Source organism: Cyprinus carpio, chromosome A19 (genome assembly GCF_018340385.1).
Source record: "Cyprinus carpio isolate SPL01 chromosome A19, ASM1834038v1, whole genome shotgun sequence".
Lineage (NCBI taxonomy): Eukaryota > Metazoa > Chordata > Actinopteri > Cypriniformes > Cyprinidae > Cyprinus > Cyprinus carpio.
Genome location: NC_056590.1, coordinates 14,844,718 through 14,861,899, shown reverse-complemented (window position 1 = coordinate 14,861,899; position 17,182 = coordinate 14,844,718). Strand labels below are relative to the sequence as shown.

At 34.5% G+C, this 17,182-nt stretch overlaps 1 protein-coding gene across 1 annotated transcript in view; it reads left to right on the top strand.

Annotated features, from left to right (window-relative positions):
• LOC109111694 (regulating synaptic membrane exocytosis protein 3-like) overlaps positions 1 to 17,182 on the top strand; it is an 82,408-nt gene that overhangs the window by 57,487 nt on the left and 7,739 nt on the right. Inside the window, exons 3-6 of the mRNA XM_019124661.2 lie at positions 14,143 to 14,284; positions 14,982 to 15,094; positions 16,106 to 16,207; positions 16,307 to 16,446. Coding sequence (XP_018980206.1) covers positions 14,143 to 14,284; positions 14,982 to 15,094; positions 16,106 to 16,207; positions 16,307 to 16,446 — 497 coding nt within the window. The remainder of the gene's footprint in view (positions 1 to 14,142; positions 14,285 to 14,981; positions 15,095 to 16,105; positions 16,208 to 16,306; positions 16,447 to 17,182) is intronic.

Sequence of the window (17,182 nt, the reverse complement as noted above, 5' to 3'; positions counted from 1 at the left end):
CAACGATGCTCATCGTCATGGAGATGTGAGGAACAGTATATAATGTGTTACGGGTGTCTCTGGCTGAGATGAGAAGTCTAGTGAGTCTCTCAGGCAGGCGTCAAGACAGCCGATGAGGCACAAAGCCAGGCGAGAAACATATGTATTTGGTCCCTAATGGAAAATGTAACATATCCTGCTATAGTGCCATTAAATGGACAAATGATCATCGCTATGCTCAGAATAAAATACTAGCACAATGCTTACTGCCTTACTCTTTTATAGTAGGCAAGACTTAGAATGTCACATTGTTGTCATTACTTTGCATGTTTAAATCAGACATTATTTAAATCATTTGGTAAAGTTTTGAATAAAGATTTCTTATCTTTTGACAGACTGATCTTGATAAGATATGTTTGGAGTGGAATACTAGTATAATGCATGCTGTATTCTGTAAATAACATGCAACATATTTTGTTGCAAGTAATGATAAATGTTTAAAGCATGCTACTATGTGTAAAAATACTTCTTGAAATGTGTGGTTTCACATTAATTTATAAAAGCAGCACACAGTATACACTGTAAACTGAGGAGTAAGCAGTTTTCTGACAATGTATTATACTGCTATATAAAAAATATATTGTCGCTAATGCATTCTTTCATGCAGTATACAGTAGACCGTTTTTTTTTTTTTTTTTTTTTTGAAAAAAAGTTTTGCGTATTGATCTGTTTACCAACAAAGGTGATGGAAATGCTAATTATTGTTAACATTCCAAAATGTCAACACAATATTTACTTACCATATTGTGTTGATACTTGAAATTTCACCAAAAAAAAAGAAAAAGAAAAAGAATTTGAGAAAAAAGGGCTTTACACAAATGAATTTGGTTCCACATTAGATACCAATTTCAATTGTCACATTGCTCTCTCCATTTTACTAAGATTTGCGGATTTATCTGGGACCTGAAAGATTTCCAATATACACAAATTATATATGAAAAAGACAGAAAAGACACATAACAATTCAACCATTTCTTTATTAGTACAAAGCCAAATAGATGGATGAAAAGTGCTGGAGACCAAATTTTTTCTTTTTGTTAGTTTGTTTTTTTATGCCTATTCACGTTGTCGATAACAAAACAGTGCAATGATTGAATGTAAATTTGACTTTCCAGAATAGAATCCAAACAAAGTACTTACTGCGCAGTGTAAAAATAGTATGTCAACACATGTTTTTGAAATAAATGTTTTTTTTTTTTTTTGCATGTTTCATTCAGGAAGTTTCAGAAATAAATATGTCACCATATGGTCACCAAATATCGCTATACGTATGCAACTAATTATAACTGACATATTACTGCAGTCGCTCAATTTTATGTACTTAATATGACTAGGTGTTACAATCTCTAATAATTCAGCACAGCACTAGCCTTGACTGTGTTGGAGAAGTCTTCTTAGGTTGGTTGAGTTGTAGCCGCGCTCCCGGGGAAAAGAAACACAACCGGATCTTCACATCAATATGACACATCATCAGTAGTGTACCACTCAGTATAGGACACATACACCACCCCTATACTGCATACTGCAAAAACAGCATGACCAGTGTGATAGTATGCAATTCTGAACATCCCAAAATAGCTCAGATGAGCATATCATCACAGCACTGATGAAAAAGCTCCTGTCGTATATTTCATGATACATACTTAGTCTGTGAATAAACTGTTTCTTTTGTGGAAGCCCCCTAATTAGATTCTGCTTCACATCAACGGCCGCTTCACATCACAGACCGCCCACTCTCAGATCTTCCTGAAATATCAGCCATTGATTAGTTGTGTCCTGTTGGGCGATTAGGCAGTATTTTTAGCTCGAGTTAATCTAAAACGTCTGTACCCCATGATATCTGTCTGGGGAGAGCAGGCTGTTGCCACAGATACCAGACAGAAGGATGTGTCTGCGGCTTGCAGGGCACTTCTCTTTTTCAGAGACGCAGCTGGCGGCACGCATGACAACGTTGATGCGCTGTTCAGCATAGCCACGGGTCAAAACAGGTTTTGTGTGAAGGTGAAAATAGCATATTTGTGTCCATCTGCTTGCGTGCACTGTCATTTAACTCTGAGAAACAGGTGGAGCGCTCTTCGGGCCACATGTCGAGGGTTCACTGCCGTTCTTGGGATGGTGTCACATGGACTTTTAGCACCTCTTGCCCTTAGCCCTGGTTCTAACCAACCCCATCCCTCGCTGTCTCTCTCTCTGAACTGCACTCTTTAATATTTCATCAAAGTGTCCCAAAGGACAGACTCTCCCGCTGTTCTGGTATTTACTGTGGATCAGTAGCGAGAGGCTTCTGGGTGAAACAGGCAGAGTAGGCGTTTCGCTACAAGGGAGCAGCCGTCAAATGACAAGGACTGATGGGGGAAGAAATAGAGAGGAAATAGATCCATATATAGAAGGATTTAAATGGTGTTTTATAAGCATCTTGGAGAAAGCTTTCACCCCTCAGCATATGTTGCTTTCCATACATAAGCCATTAATAATATGCATGTAGGTTTTGAATAATGGTTGGTTCAGTCAGAGCTGTGTTTGTGTGGTTGTCAAAGGAAGAATTGTGAGATGAGGTTTAAAAGAAGACATACAGTCGTAAAGTTTAAAGATTTAGAGTCATCTTGTGGGATTTTAAGTGGCAGTAACATAATTCAAAGTCCAATACAGAGATATAAAGTCACATTATGAGATTTAAAGTCATATTTTTAGATTTAAATAGCAGGTGTGAGATTTAAGTCTCATTGTGAGATATTATAAATCACAATTAAGAGAAATAAAGTCACAGGTTGCAAAATATAAATTCAAAATATGAGGTTTAAAATATTACAATTATGAGAAAAAATTGCAATTGTGAGATATAAAAGTCAAACTGTGAGATTTAAAGTGTTTTTCAAGTGATAAAGTCAGAATTACAAGCCACAAAGTCACAATTAAGAGATTTAAAGTGACATTGTGAGAAATAAAATCATAATTACAAGAAACAAAGCTGCAACTGCAAGATATAAAATGTGTATAAAGTATAAAGTCGAAATTTGCAAGAAACAAGAGCAACTGCAAAAATATAAAATCAAAATGTGAGCCTACAAAGATACATTGCAATCTTAAAAGTTTAATTGTGAGTTTTATAGTCACATTATACAAGATGTAAATTCACAGTTGCGTGATTTCAAAGTCATAATTACCTTATTTTACTCAGCAATGCAAACAGGCTTCCATCAGTGTGTGGTATATTTTTATGACTTTGTTATTTCTGAATTTTCTTAATTTACTTTGGAGGAATAAAACAAACACATCCTGACCAGCCAATCAACCAGTCAGTTGCGTGAGTTCGGGCCAGAACTGGTGTTTGGTCAACCAGTGGCAGATGGAGGAATAGTTGGGCAACCTGTAAACATTATTTTTACTGACATACTGATAGAAATAAATGACCCTGTTCATCTTTAAACAAAGTCTAAGCAAATATAAACACAGACTGTCCTGTTCCCTATAGAATCAACATCTCTGAACTCGGTGGCCACTTTATTCCACTGCAAACACAGATTCAGCACTGTCACATATACGGTGCTGCCCGAGGGCTCAATAGAGACACAGAACTCAGTGTCAACTAAATGCACAGTTCCCTTTCACTACCTCACAGCCAGACAGCTGTTATTATAAAATATCCTGTTTATACAAGACAACATGCAGTTATTCTCTTTTACAAGGTATCTGTTCTGAAATGTCACATATTATATATGGCAAACATTTGCTTGCCACAGTGTCTGTGGTGTTTTAGCATCATCTGTCTTTCCACAATCACACGTAGTTCATTTTTAATTGAACACCTCAGTGAATGGTGACTGCTGTCTTGTTGCTCTGTGTTGCCGTGGCCCACACTGTGCATATTCTCACTATATTTTTAGAAAGCTGTTCTCGTTGTCCCTGTCTCTTGCACTCACTCTTCCAGTTATTTTATTTTAAAGACTGTGAGCTCCATGACAGTAAGCAAGTGTCTGATGGGAATGCAATACTTGAAGTTCTGCAGTCTGTCTGTATGTATTCTTCTGCAGAATGTGCTTCATATCAAAACATAGCATCATTTGCTGTGTAGTTGTTTTTTTTTTTTTTTTTTTTTTTTATTAAATATTGTGTATACTATTAATTTCATATGATGCTCGATCTTTAAGTTCGAGGACTCTTGAACCTATTTCTAAATCTCAGATTATTTTGAACTCATGTCACTTGATCCTTCAGAAATCATTCTAATATGCAGATTTGATGCTCGAGAAACATTTCTGATCTATAAATGTTGAACACAGTTGTGGAAACCATGCTACATTTTTTTCAGGATGCTTTGATGAATAGAAAATACAAAAGAGCAGTATTTATTTCAAACTGAAACATTGAAAATTTAATACATCTTGCTGAATAAAAGCAGAGGGTAGACAACCAAATGGTAATACCGCCGCGCGTACCGCCGCCGCAGCCGCAGGGCCGCGGCGTTAACTTCAAGTCAGTCAAGTGTTAAAATCCTTCGCGAAACCTACCACCAGGTGGCGCAAAGGGACGGATTGCGAACTGAATGTAATTGTAAAATGAGATAAAAGAAGGAGGTAAAACAACAACATTATGATATAACATTGTACCATCTTTAAAAACCATTAAAAAAATGTACAGTGAGTTAATTTCAAAATGTAGGATAGTCTTAGGCTACAGTCTACTCATAAAAAATTAAAAGAATGACCCTTTACACAAAGGATCTTATGCTTGCTATTGTTATTAAACAGTCAATTAAATATAAGGCCTATATATACGGATAAAAAGCTAAATGTTTTTCATTTCGGTTTCATTCTTGGTTTAAAAAAAAAAAAATCCTTCAGGTTCCATTTGCAGATAGAAATGAGAACGGTCCAGCATTTAGCAATAATTATGATTCATTCTGTTATTATTCTTGATTTTTCAAACTGCTAACACTTTGCATTTTTGAATTATGCCTTTACTGTGTGACCAAAAAATTTTGTATTTTCTGTTTCAGCTGTTTGATCGCGCTGGTGCCTCGCGCACATTCATTGGAAACAGTAGCCGTTCACCGTGCCATTCGGCGCGAGCAGCGGTCCCCTTTGGCATATTTTTGTTAATTATGATTTTTTCTAATTTTTTCCACCCCGTCGATACTGAAACACGCGTGAACTACAAAGCCTATTTTTCCTAATGAATAATAGTTAGCTTGAAATAGGCAACATCACGAATATGGAAACGTTTGGATTTCTCCCTCCCGAATGAGAGCCAAACCTTACCTTATGGTTCGCTTTATATTATTATTCGATTATTTTTATTTTTTTTTGTTTGTTTATAGCTAAGCCTATATTATTATATACTGCAATTTTTATTTATCCATTAGAATTATATATTTGTAATTATTGTTCTGTTCTGATAAATTTGTTAAATTTAAAGGAATTGTTGTTAAGTGAAGAGAACTAAAAATATCCTGTTGCACATTATAACATTATTAGGCCAGCCGTTATTATTTCTGAATGTAATAAAATGCAACTTATACATGACTTATATATTCTTATATATATACTTATATATTTTTTCCTCTCACAAACTTAATTTATTTTTTAGCCTGTTTTAAAAAATAAATAAATAAATAAATAAAATAACATGCAGCAAACGAAAATAGGTGATTAATCGGTTAAAATTTGTTACTGTGGGGTAATTATAATTATTATATACTTAGGAACAGAGTCTGGGCCTAATCTAGGCTATCCAGGGTTTTTTTATTTTTATTTTTTTTTTTTATTTTCATTGCATCTGAAAATGACTTTGTGCAGCACATTCACGCTCAACCTGCCTCGCGCGTTGCTCAGCTGTGGACGATTTAAAAATGTTTGATATAAAGGTTGCTGTCCCATTTTATACAGGAATTGTTCATTTTAAAAAAAAATCGAAATTTCGAATTATATTGTTAGTTCTAATTATATTGTTAACACAAGTTAATTTAGGCTATTTAACATGCACTGTGACATTTTGAGTAAATTTGACCATTATAGAATTGTGACTTTAAAGGTTAGTGAATTAGGAGGTGAAAATACTGTGAAATTACAAATGTTATGGGATTTTAAAGCATAACAACTGAAGGGCTATGAAACGTTAGCAAAGTTGCAATCAAAATTCTTTTTCCAACGGGCCGCACTATGGTCCAAGTGCAAGTCTCTCGGGCCGCACGCATATCATTTACATATTACGTCATCAATACAAAACCAACCTGATTTATAATATTATAGCCTAAATATTATGATATTTAATCGATTACATTCATTGAAATAAAATTAATAATTCTACTCCCCATAAATAAAACACCTGATGCTGTCGGGAGCTGACCAATTTTGTGAAATTCGGCTCGAACAGGAGTAACCGCACAATGAAGTTGCGATTGTAAGTTGCAGTCTGTAAAGACGCGCACGGGGAGCATGACTTGACGCGCGACATTGCAGAAAATGTGCGTTCACAAATGTAGCCTATGTTGATCCAAATATGGAAAGCACTTTCGAATATGAGGTTCTCTCCAGAGATGTTTTGCCACATTTCTGCAATTAAGGATGATTGCTGCGTAGTATGGGTGTCTCTATTTGCCTGAACTTCTTCAAGTGAGTTACGGCGCAAAACCGAAAATCCAGCACTCTCCTTCACTGCTGATACTGTGACTATTCTTGTTTGAATGTGTTCATTTGCTGGCATTTCCACACTTCTTTTTACTCCCTTAAAAACAAAATTTGTCAATTCTGATGCTCAATTTTACCGAACCTAATGGCTGTTGATGACTATTTGAATTGAATTCTGCCAAAGTGCGCGCTTGTATGTGGTTCATAAAATGCGGAACGTAGGTCTGCTCATGTCTGAAAAAATATATGAAAAACAAAAGAATTTTACATATAAACATTAGGCTATAGCTTATATTTCTTTAGTACATATTTAAATGAATGTAAAAACTAAAATGAATTGTAAAACTGAAAGTTATTTTTTTTAAATTGTGTTCAGCATGGTGGGCCGCATTTGAATTCGTGACGGGCCGCATGCGGCCCGCGGGTTGAGAACCGCTGCGTTAGCCAATAAAGCATTTTTTTAAAATAATGGCACTTAAAGTTTTGAACTAAAATATTATTTCAACCATATAGCCTGTGAATAAACAAAATGCATACTTTTCAATGAAAGAACACTGAGAGTTTGCTTCTGGTGTTTGGATTTGTACTTCAATAATGAGCTCCAAGTTTAGGGAATAGCCAACACGGTTTTTTTCTTTTTTTTTCTCTCTCTCTCTCTCTTTAACTCTCTATTTAATTAACAGCATTAACTTACAATGAAATACATCTTCCTTCAGGTAGACTGAATGTTTTTCTGTCTTGCTAAATGTTGGGCTCATGATCAGTAAGTTTGTATTCGCTCAAACTGATTTAGTTAAATCAAAATTTGCGGACTTTGAAGCTGGACGCAGTTAGCGCGAGTCACGCGCGCTGTGAAGCGGGAGCAGCTGATGGAGGACTCCGCTTGGTCTTAAAGCCTTCCGCAAACGCTACGTTCACAAATAACAATGATTTTCGTAAAAAATCAATATTGTAATTATCAATTGATAATTTGTTATTATTATGGTCTTGTGAAAAACAATAATATGGGCTGTGGGGAAAAATAATGAATAAAAAGAGTAAGTCTGCTGTGAGTGCAGGCATGTTTCAACACAGTAACATGAGAACACACCGTTCCTCACAGCCAAAAAAACAGACCGAATTCAGTTCAGCTGGAGGGGGTTGGGGGGTAGTTCTGTATAGCTTGGGGGTCGAGATAAAGGTGTGAATCTCTTGTTCTTTCATATGGACAGTGCCTTATGAGGGTATCAAACTTGCAGAACAGGTTTAGATAGGACTCGTCATTTTGGTTTTAGGGCAACTTTGAAGAAAGGTTTCGATCCACTTCAAATGTTGACTAATGTATAGCAATATAGTTTATTAGTTATTATAACTTCAGAGGAAGTTGCCTTAACTCAATAAAATAAATAAATACGCAAACGACATCCAGAGCAGTCCAGACATCAGTATGATCCGTCAATGATTGTTTCCCTGTTTTTTATAGGCTTTTTTAGATTTGGGAATACACATGCGTTACAGACATGACAAAAAAACTTTTTGGAACATTATTATTATTATTAATTAATTATTTTTTTTAATTTTTTTTTTAGCCTATTTACAATGCACAAACCAGAAGCAACAATCTCTGCAGAGAAGGGTTGGCCATTCTCAAAAAAATATATATAAATTTTATTTCAATTTTTCGTTTTTGTGTTTCAGAGGAAAAATCAGTGTTAAGGCATCTCTCCATTACAGACCGTTCTGAAAGAAGAATTTATGCAAAACGCGTATAAAAACTGCTTTAAAAAAAAACTTTAACAGAGATGTCTAGAGGCTATTTAATAGGTCTGCCTCCCATGTAAGATTTTTCTAGTTACTCGTCCTTCATTGTCATTATTCAACTAATCGCAGGATTATATTACATTTACATCTATAATCCATAATGAGCCTTAATATATTTCGCGCTCAAGCACATGCATTAAGTTTGCCCCAAAGCACAGGCAGAAGTAGCCCAATAATTGTAAAAAAAAGGAGACATTTTAATTATTTATTAATAAACAAATGTTTTCTTGTCGGCTGCAAGATGAAATTCACAGTGCTGCCTCTCTCCACATGAACGAGCCTTTAAAGAGACATACAATCTTCACAGATTACACAATGCTTTCGTTCTGAATTGATACGTTTAAAAGACATTTCAAGCTTTCTGTAGATATATTTCTCATGTATGTGAGACACCACAATTTTAAGTTAATTCATTATCAGGAAAAAATTCAAGTGTTCTAGAGAGGCGCCTCCCTGTCCTGCATGCGCATTAATAATTTTGGCACAAACACTTAAATATGAATAGTTATTCACATTTTGCATATGCATTACAACGTAAATTATTTTTTACATGCAATTATCCAAAATAAAACCAAACAAGATTTGTAGTGAAGATAAAACAAATAAGAATAAATGCTGCGCATGCACTCAGCATCACTCGCGCCGCGCAAATCTTGCACGCAGACATTTTACACACCTGCATTTAAATGCGGCTGCAATTTTTTTTTTTAACTTAAATTCTATGTAAGCAAGTAACGGCGGCTCCCTTTAAAATCACTGAAGTTGTCTATTAATGAAGCTCTTTTTTTTTTTTTTACATCATTTGCAGTTTGGTGATTATAATGAGAGAACTTGAGTTTAATCGTGAGGACGTTTTATTAATCCGTCCATTCTTTAGAATTTCAATGATTTAGCTAAATTGTGCAGGTTTAATTTATTCGTTTCTTGTTTTAATCAGGCCTAAATAATGGGAACGAAATTATACAGTGCCTCACGTTTTACTAAAAGAAAATAATTTATAAAACGAGCAACAATTTCTTACAGACAAATATATTTTCCCAAGAAGTTGTCTGTCAAAATAAAGGACAGTTAACGAATAACAAAAATGCATGTTGTCTAACAAAATTAATTCTAAAATATAATTAAAATATAGGCCTAATATATGAGAATATTGACATTTTGCATATAAATCCATGTAGCCTAGCTCACTAAAATAGGCTACCACTTTTAATGCTCTGATGCAAAGTAAACCACAATTTCTTTTGAATAATATAACACATAATTCATATTATATAAATAATACTGCACACCTATTAAATGTGTCAAATCTAAAATATGGTGTAATACTGTGTATCTTAGACAATAGTGTTAAGCACAGGCTCAGGCACAGGCTTGACATTTATCCTGCTTGAATTCGTTCTAAGAAATGCACATAACTTCATAATTACCAAACTTTCATCAATGAATATTAAATATTTTTAACTATAGTGTTTTTCTTTCATTTTCCCTGACTGCGGCCGTCAAATGTAACACATCAGAGAGGCAAAACTGACGTCTATTTGCGAAAATGTGCTTTGATGCGCTTGTTTGAAAACTTGTGATTAAAGCGCCACTCAGCGGTCAAAAGCTGCAAATGCACTTTGCAGACGCCGCGGCGGCGGTACGAGCGGCGGTAGAAGTGACGTTTTGGATGTCAAACTACAATATTTAATACATCTTGCTGAATAAAAGTATTCAAAGTAAATCTTACTGTCCCCAAACATTTGAATGGTAGTGGAAGGTTTTTTTTTCTTAGTTTGCTTTCTATGTTATTTTTTACAATTGGCATGTTTACTCTATCTTTTTGTGTGCATCCGTACTTGGAAGAAATGTTTGAATCTATACAAATGAACTCTCTGTGAGGAATGTTTTCCATTGTATGTTGACAGAATTTTCATTTTGTGTGAACTATCCCTTTAAAAGCCCAGAACAGTACTATAGTTTGCTCGTTGTCTTCTTGGCTCTTATCTGATCCTGGAGGTAGTTATGAAGTCATCATCGCTCTCTGTTGCTCTACACCTTACATTACCTCTGAGATGTCATCTTTGGCACAGAATGGAGCGCCATGTTATTCTCTTTATCTCTTTCTTAACGTCCCCCTGTTTCTCTCTCTCTCTCTCTCTCTCTCTCGTCCACTCTCTCACTTTATATGGTGAGGTCAGCAGCTTGGCCGTCATTGCCAGGCTCTAACAGATTGCTGGGTGCACTTGTTTTGTGCATCTTCCAGGTTTGTGAGCCGCGTGCCATCATTCTACAGACTCATGGACATCTGACAGAATTAGAGGCACGGTTGACAGAAAAACACCCCGGAGTCTCACATGGCCAGATCTTTGACTTATGGTGCGGCACACCTAAAGGAAAATGTGTTTTTCACTGCTCCCATAGTGTATTATTGCAAAAGCAATATGTTTTTATTGAACATTGATGGATCAACACATTTTGTGGGAAAATAAATCATAATAAGTGGTTTGTTTTGTTTAAAAATCGTACAAATGTATGAGGTGGTGAGGGATAAAAGTCAAGTAAAGTCACCTTTCTTGTATAGCACTTTATACAATACAGACTGTTTCAAAGTAGCACCACAGTAATAAAAAGGAAAATAACAGAATCAATGATGCAGACAATTTCAGATATGAGACGATGTTAAATTCTGCTGTAAAGGCAATAGTGTTGTTATTCAGCAATGTTCACTAGCATGGGGCAAAAGGAACCCAGTACTGATACAAATACTGTACTTTAATGTTTTGCATATATCTAAGTTTATAATTGTTCAAAACAATCACTTCAGCAAAATGTTTTTTTTTTCTGTGCATTTTGATAAATTAAGAAACATTTTTTTAGTTCAATAAATGTGCGTTAAAGAAAGCTTTAAAGAAAACCCCATAATATGGCTTTACAGTAGTAACAATAAATATAATATTTTATTACGTTATATTTAATATATTTATTTAAATATTATGCTTTATATTTGTTAATATATGCAATATATCTAAATTTAAATGTATTATCTTCTGCAGGTGTACCTTTGATCCCAAATACAATACTTTTACATACTGTATTCTTCAGTTACTGAAAAACTGTTGATTGAATAATCTTGAACAGAACTAAAAATCATTAACAAGACATTTGTCTCAAAAATTCTCATTTGCTACATAAATCTACAAAAAAAGCAAAAATTATTAGCTCAAATTAGTGCAGAATCAACTTTGCATTGCTGCCCACAACTGTGTCAAGAATCAAGTGAATTTTCACATGCATAGTAAAACGTGGATGTTAATGAAAAGCACTGTTGTATGTTTTTGTGCCATTTAGTGGTTTAGAAGAGAATAAAATCAAATGTGCCTTTCACCGCGGTGCAACTTTAGTCTCATTGTACCTTATATTCTGACCAAAAACTGCAGAGTTTGACATGTGAACTTGCTCCGAATTGCCTCAAACAAAACTTTAAATGAGAAGATGTGAAGCCAAGAATCTAAAACTCATAATATCAACCCAGTACTCTGTAAATGCAGCAGGCTGATCTGGTTTTGTGTGCAGTATGCATCAGATGGTCGCTTTTGGAGCTCAGCAGCATGGGGACCACCCTAGTGTGCACTTGATAATGGATAACTCCTGGGTGACTTTCTGGGAACATTAGGGTTTTTATTTTAAAAGTTAAATTTAGCATTGTTTGTTATCACCTACTGTGTTTTTGATTAGCAATTTTTCAAATGTAGCCACCATTTCCATGTAGTTTATCTCTTCTGATTTCTATATTTGGTGCTTGAGGACAAAAGCAAAAGCATTTGAGTGCTCTTCATGCTCTTTTGCTCTCTCTGGATTGATTGTTTGGAAGGAAAGTATGTAAGCAGCTGGAAGTCACACAGAGTATGGGTACACATGCGTTTACATTAGTACCCAAGTAAATGACTGCTGGTATGAAATATGACCAGACTCTATAAGCTCAGCTGTCTGTTTCATAAACACTTGAGCTGTTCATGCAGTGCGGTTTTACATGGCATTCAGTTTTAGGAGTTTATATATGTGTCGCTTTCCATTACAGGTCAGTGTCTCTAACTTTTTTGTAGTATTAGTATTAAAGGCTCAGAGGTCTTGACCTTCCTGACTGTATTGTAGTCATATAATGTTATCATTTTGATATAATCGACTGAAATCGATTATTTAATTAATTGCATTAAAAACATTTTTAACTATTAGCTAATTTAATTTAAGTTAACAAGTGTGATTTTTGTGTCCCACATATTGCACGCAACCCTGTTACAGCATGATTTCATTCATTGCTTAAAACTGACACTAATATTTAACATCATTTAGACCCTTTCTAGAGCATCAGACTAATATTTGCACAAGTTCTCCTAATATTTTCGCATTTTAGTGTTGATTGCATTCATAAAGCATAGCCATTCAACTATGTTACCATGTAACAATATTATGTTATAATAATATAGGATAACAAGTTAAAATTATAATTTTTATTCATAAATGTATTCATTTGTAATTTTAGGTAAAGTTTTAATAATTGTTTTGTGTAATTTGTAAACGTATGCCATTTTTATTCATTTTTACTTACGTTTCAGTTTAGTTATCTTAGTACATCTCATTTAGTTAAATGAAAATGAGAAATATTTTTTATATTTTATTTCTGTTAAATTTATTTTATTTAAAATATTAGTTTTTCTATTTTTAATGTTTTTTTTTTTAAGTTTTAGTTTTAGTTAACTACAATAATCTGCTCTGTTGCCTACATTATTTAGGAAAATAGTCACACAAATAAATTAATTTATAGCAAAAATAAGTTTTATTTAAAAAAAAAATAACAACCAACTTTTGGTCGCAAAGTTGCTGGCTCCTTTTGAGTGACAGCTTGTTTTAGGCTAATACCTAATATGCACACCTAATATTCTCCAAACAATTTACCCATTATGGTGTTTTTCCCCCCTAATTATTATAATGAAAAAAAAAAATAATATATACAGTATATATATATATATATATATATATATATATATATATATATATATATATATATATATATATAATTTGATATTTATTTAATGTTTATTGCTAATAAGTAGAAAAATGACAAAGTTTAATTTAGACATGTTGGTAAGAGGGTTGCAAAAACTGCAAACCCTTTAAAATTGAATAAAAAATAAACAATTTCATATTTAATTTGGCCTCCTGAGGTTGATGGCCAGCAAATACACTTTATTAGGTACATCGTGCTAGTAGCGGGTTGAACTCCATTTTGCTTTCAAGACCTTAATGGCTTAATTTATCGTGGCATAGATTCAACAAGCTGTTGGAAACACTTCTCAGAGATTTCAGTCCATATTGACATGATGGCATCATTCAGTTGCTGCAGATTTATCTTCTGCACATCCATGATGCAAATCTCCCGCTCCACCACATCCTAAAGGTATATTTGAGTATAAAACTTCCACTGATCATCTTGACCATGTCTACATGCATAAATGCACTGAGTTGCTGCCATGTGATTAGCTGATTAGATATTTGCATTAACAAGTAGTTGAACAGGTGTACCTTATAACCTGGCCAGTGAGTGTATATATATAATTTTTAAGGAGTTTCAAGTCCAGAAAGTTTGTGCTCTATTCATGGAAAATGACCAGTGTTGCATGTGTGTATTTTTGTGTAGATGGTGGAACAAAGAAGCTACGCAGCACCATCCGGCGGAGCACAGAGACGGGTATCGCAGTGGAGATGAGGAACCGTGTCACACGGCAGGGCAGTAAGGACTCGACAGATGGCAGCACTAACAGCAACAGCTCTGATGGCACGTGAGTGTGACCCACCATCTCACACATTTAATCACTGCATCCGAATGCATTTATATCTGACCCAATCTCACAAAAACATGTCCACATTTCAAAATTATTATTATTTTTTTTTTTGCATAAAATAAGCAGAAACCTATTTTTAGGACCACAGCTGTTAAGTTTTATTTAGATCATAAATTAAAGGCAGTACAATGGTATTTTACAATTTTAATAATATGATATGATAATATATTTATTTCACATTACAGCAGGAGGAAATGTGCTTAATTGCCATGAAAATAATGTCACGATTCAAATATGGTGAAGTATAATTAGGACTGCAACAACTAATTGATAAAATCTGTAAATGATTACTAATAATATAAAAAAAGGAATAAAATGATTACATTTTTATTTATAATTAAAATAATTATTTTTTAAATAATTAACAAATATTGGATTTTTTTTTTCATCTAAATAGTTCATTTAATCAAATAAATAATCCACAGATTAATCGGTTATCAAAATAATAGCAAGTTGCAGCCATAAATATGGTCAAAACTTGACAGGTTTCATGAGATTCGCCCATCTGTGTATAATTTGAGGCAAGTATATGATTAAGTAGCACTGTATATTGCACTGGTTGGAAACAAACCTGCTTTGTATTGATGAGTTTGATTGATCACACATTGCACACATCTCACCGGGTGTATTTCAGCTTCATCTTCCCCACCACTCGCCTCGGCCCTGAGAGCCAGTTCAGTGACTTCCTGGACGGTCTTGGTCCTGCTCAGATAGTGGGGCGGCAGACATTAGCCACACCACCAATGGGTATGTATACTGGCCAGTTTGCACTCAATACAACAATTGCATTCATGTTCATAAAAAAGGGCTATCTTGATATTTGATTTTGATTTCATATAAAAATTTGTTTATTATTACATTTAATACATTTAGATATTTAAGTATATTTATTCATTTATTTAAAATTTATTCAATTGCAACTTTATCATTACAAATGTGTAGTTACAAATATATTTAAATACATGACATACAAGATTTAATAGAAATGACGTTAAAGTGTAATTTAGTTTATCATAAATGCTTGTCAGTACATTCAGCAGAACTTAAACCGTATTTCAAACTCAACAGAAGTAATTATGACCCTACTTAAGTGGGTCAAGAAAAGCGCTTTAAAGTTCAGATAAATGCATTTCATTTAAGTATAATGCATTTTCATTTAATTGCAATTAAGCACAGAAAACATTGTTAATAATAATATTATAATCTTGTAAATAATTATATAAAAAGTGTTATTTTGCATTTTTATTCTAATTTTATATAAAAATATATTGGCCTGTTAATTGATTGAACCGCCAAGAACCAAAAAAGTTAAAAAAATTGCTTTATTCATTAATTTCGAAATAGATGATCAAGGTGAGCACATTGCTATGTGGGAAATAGTATGCTGGCTGTCCATAAAATTAAGGGCTAATGTCCTGGCAGAAAATTCCCCACACATTTTCCCTTTTTTCTTCTTTTTTTTAACCGTGTAAGTCATCCAGGTGTTTGTGTGTACAGTACATTTTCATACTGAGCATGGATATATAAACTGTAGAAATAATATAGTGCATGGTAAATGTCAACCTTTTCATGAGCTCAGCTTGACTAAACTGGAGATACTGATTTGTTAGACATAATATGTCTAATTCCCACTTTTATGATCAAATATCAAGGTAGAAATGCTCAAGAGTGGAGGTTATATTTTGTTCTTTGCCTCCACCTGCTGTTGATTGTTCTCATTGCAAGCAGGTTTTATACAGTATGGTTTCCTCTGTGTAGGTGATGTTTACATTGGTGTGGTGGATAGAGGGGGTCAGTTAGAGGTCGAGATCACGCAGGCCCGAGGTCTGACCCCTAAACCAGGCTCAAAGAACATTCAAGGTAGCCCACCGTTAAACATGATAGAGTTGTTTCATTTTATCTACGTTACCTGTTAGGTAAGAACACAGCTTCATGATTGCATGTTTCCTTCTCTGTCAGCAACATATGTAAAGGTTTATGTCCTGGAGAATGGAATGTGTCTCGCTAAGAAGAAAACCAAAGTGGTGAAGAAAACCCTGGATCCAACCTTCCAGCAATCCCTGATGTTTGACGAGAGCCCACAGGGGAAAGTGCTACAGGTACTACAAGTCAAAATCACTCCAGCTGTCCTTCACAAACACACTCAGCATACTAACATCTATATATACAGCGGTCCCAAAAAGTATTTAAGGCCTTAAAATGTTTTAACAATCTTGCACAGTCTTAAATATGTTGACGGAAACATAGGAGTGTTAGATATTACTGTTACCTTTCAGTCCGTCACTTCGATGTTGTGTCGAAGTTCCAACACTAGGGCTTGCACTTCTGAGCCCAGACACCTCTGACATCATTGAGAATCGGCCAATGAAATTGGCGAGCAAAATTGCTGGCCACACCCCAGATATCCAGGTATAAATACATCAGTTAATCGACGTGTGGCAACACCGATAATACCGGTATCACGTGAGGGTGGGGGTTTTCCCTATTTTCCTTGCTTTTTTTTTCTCTTTTAAATAGCTTGTAAAAGCACCATGCGCATATTACTTTCACTTTCAAATATCCACAATTTGGTGTAAAGCAATTGTTCATTTGAATTTTCCCTCTTTTCCAAGTTTTCCTTTTTTTTTAAATAGCTTTAAAGCACCATGCGCATTTTATCGAATTAGCAGCAGTTCGGCGTCGATTGCTTGAACGCAACAACAAAATAATAGGTTAATAGGAAATAGGCTAAGTAAACATATAATATATAACCAAATAAATAAGAAACATAGAACGTTTATTAGCAAAAGGAGTAAGAAAGCTTGGAGGCACGGCACACACCTTGATGTCCAATAA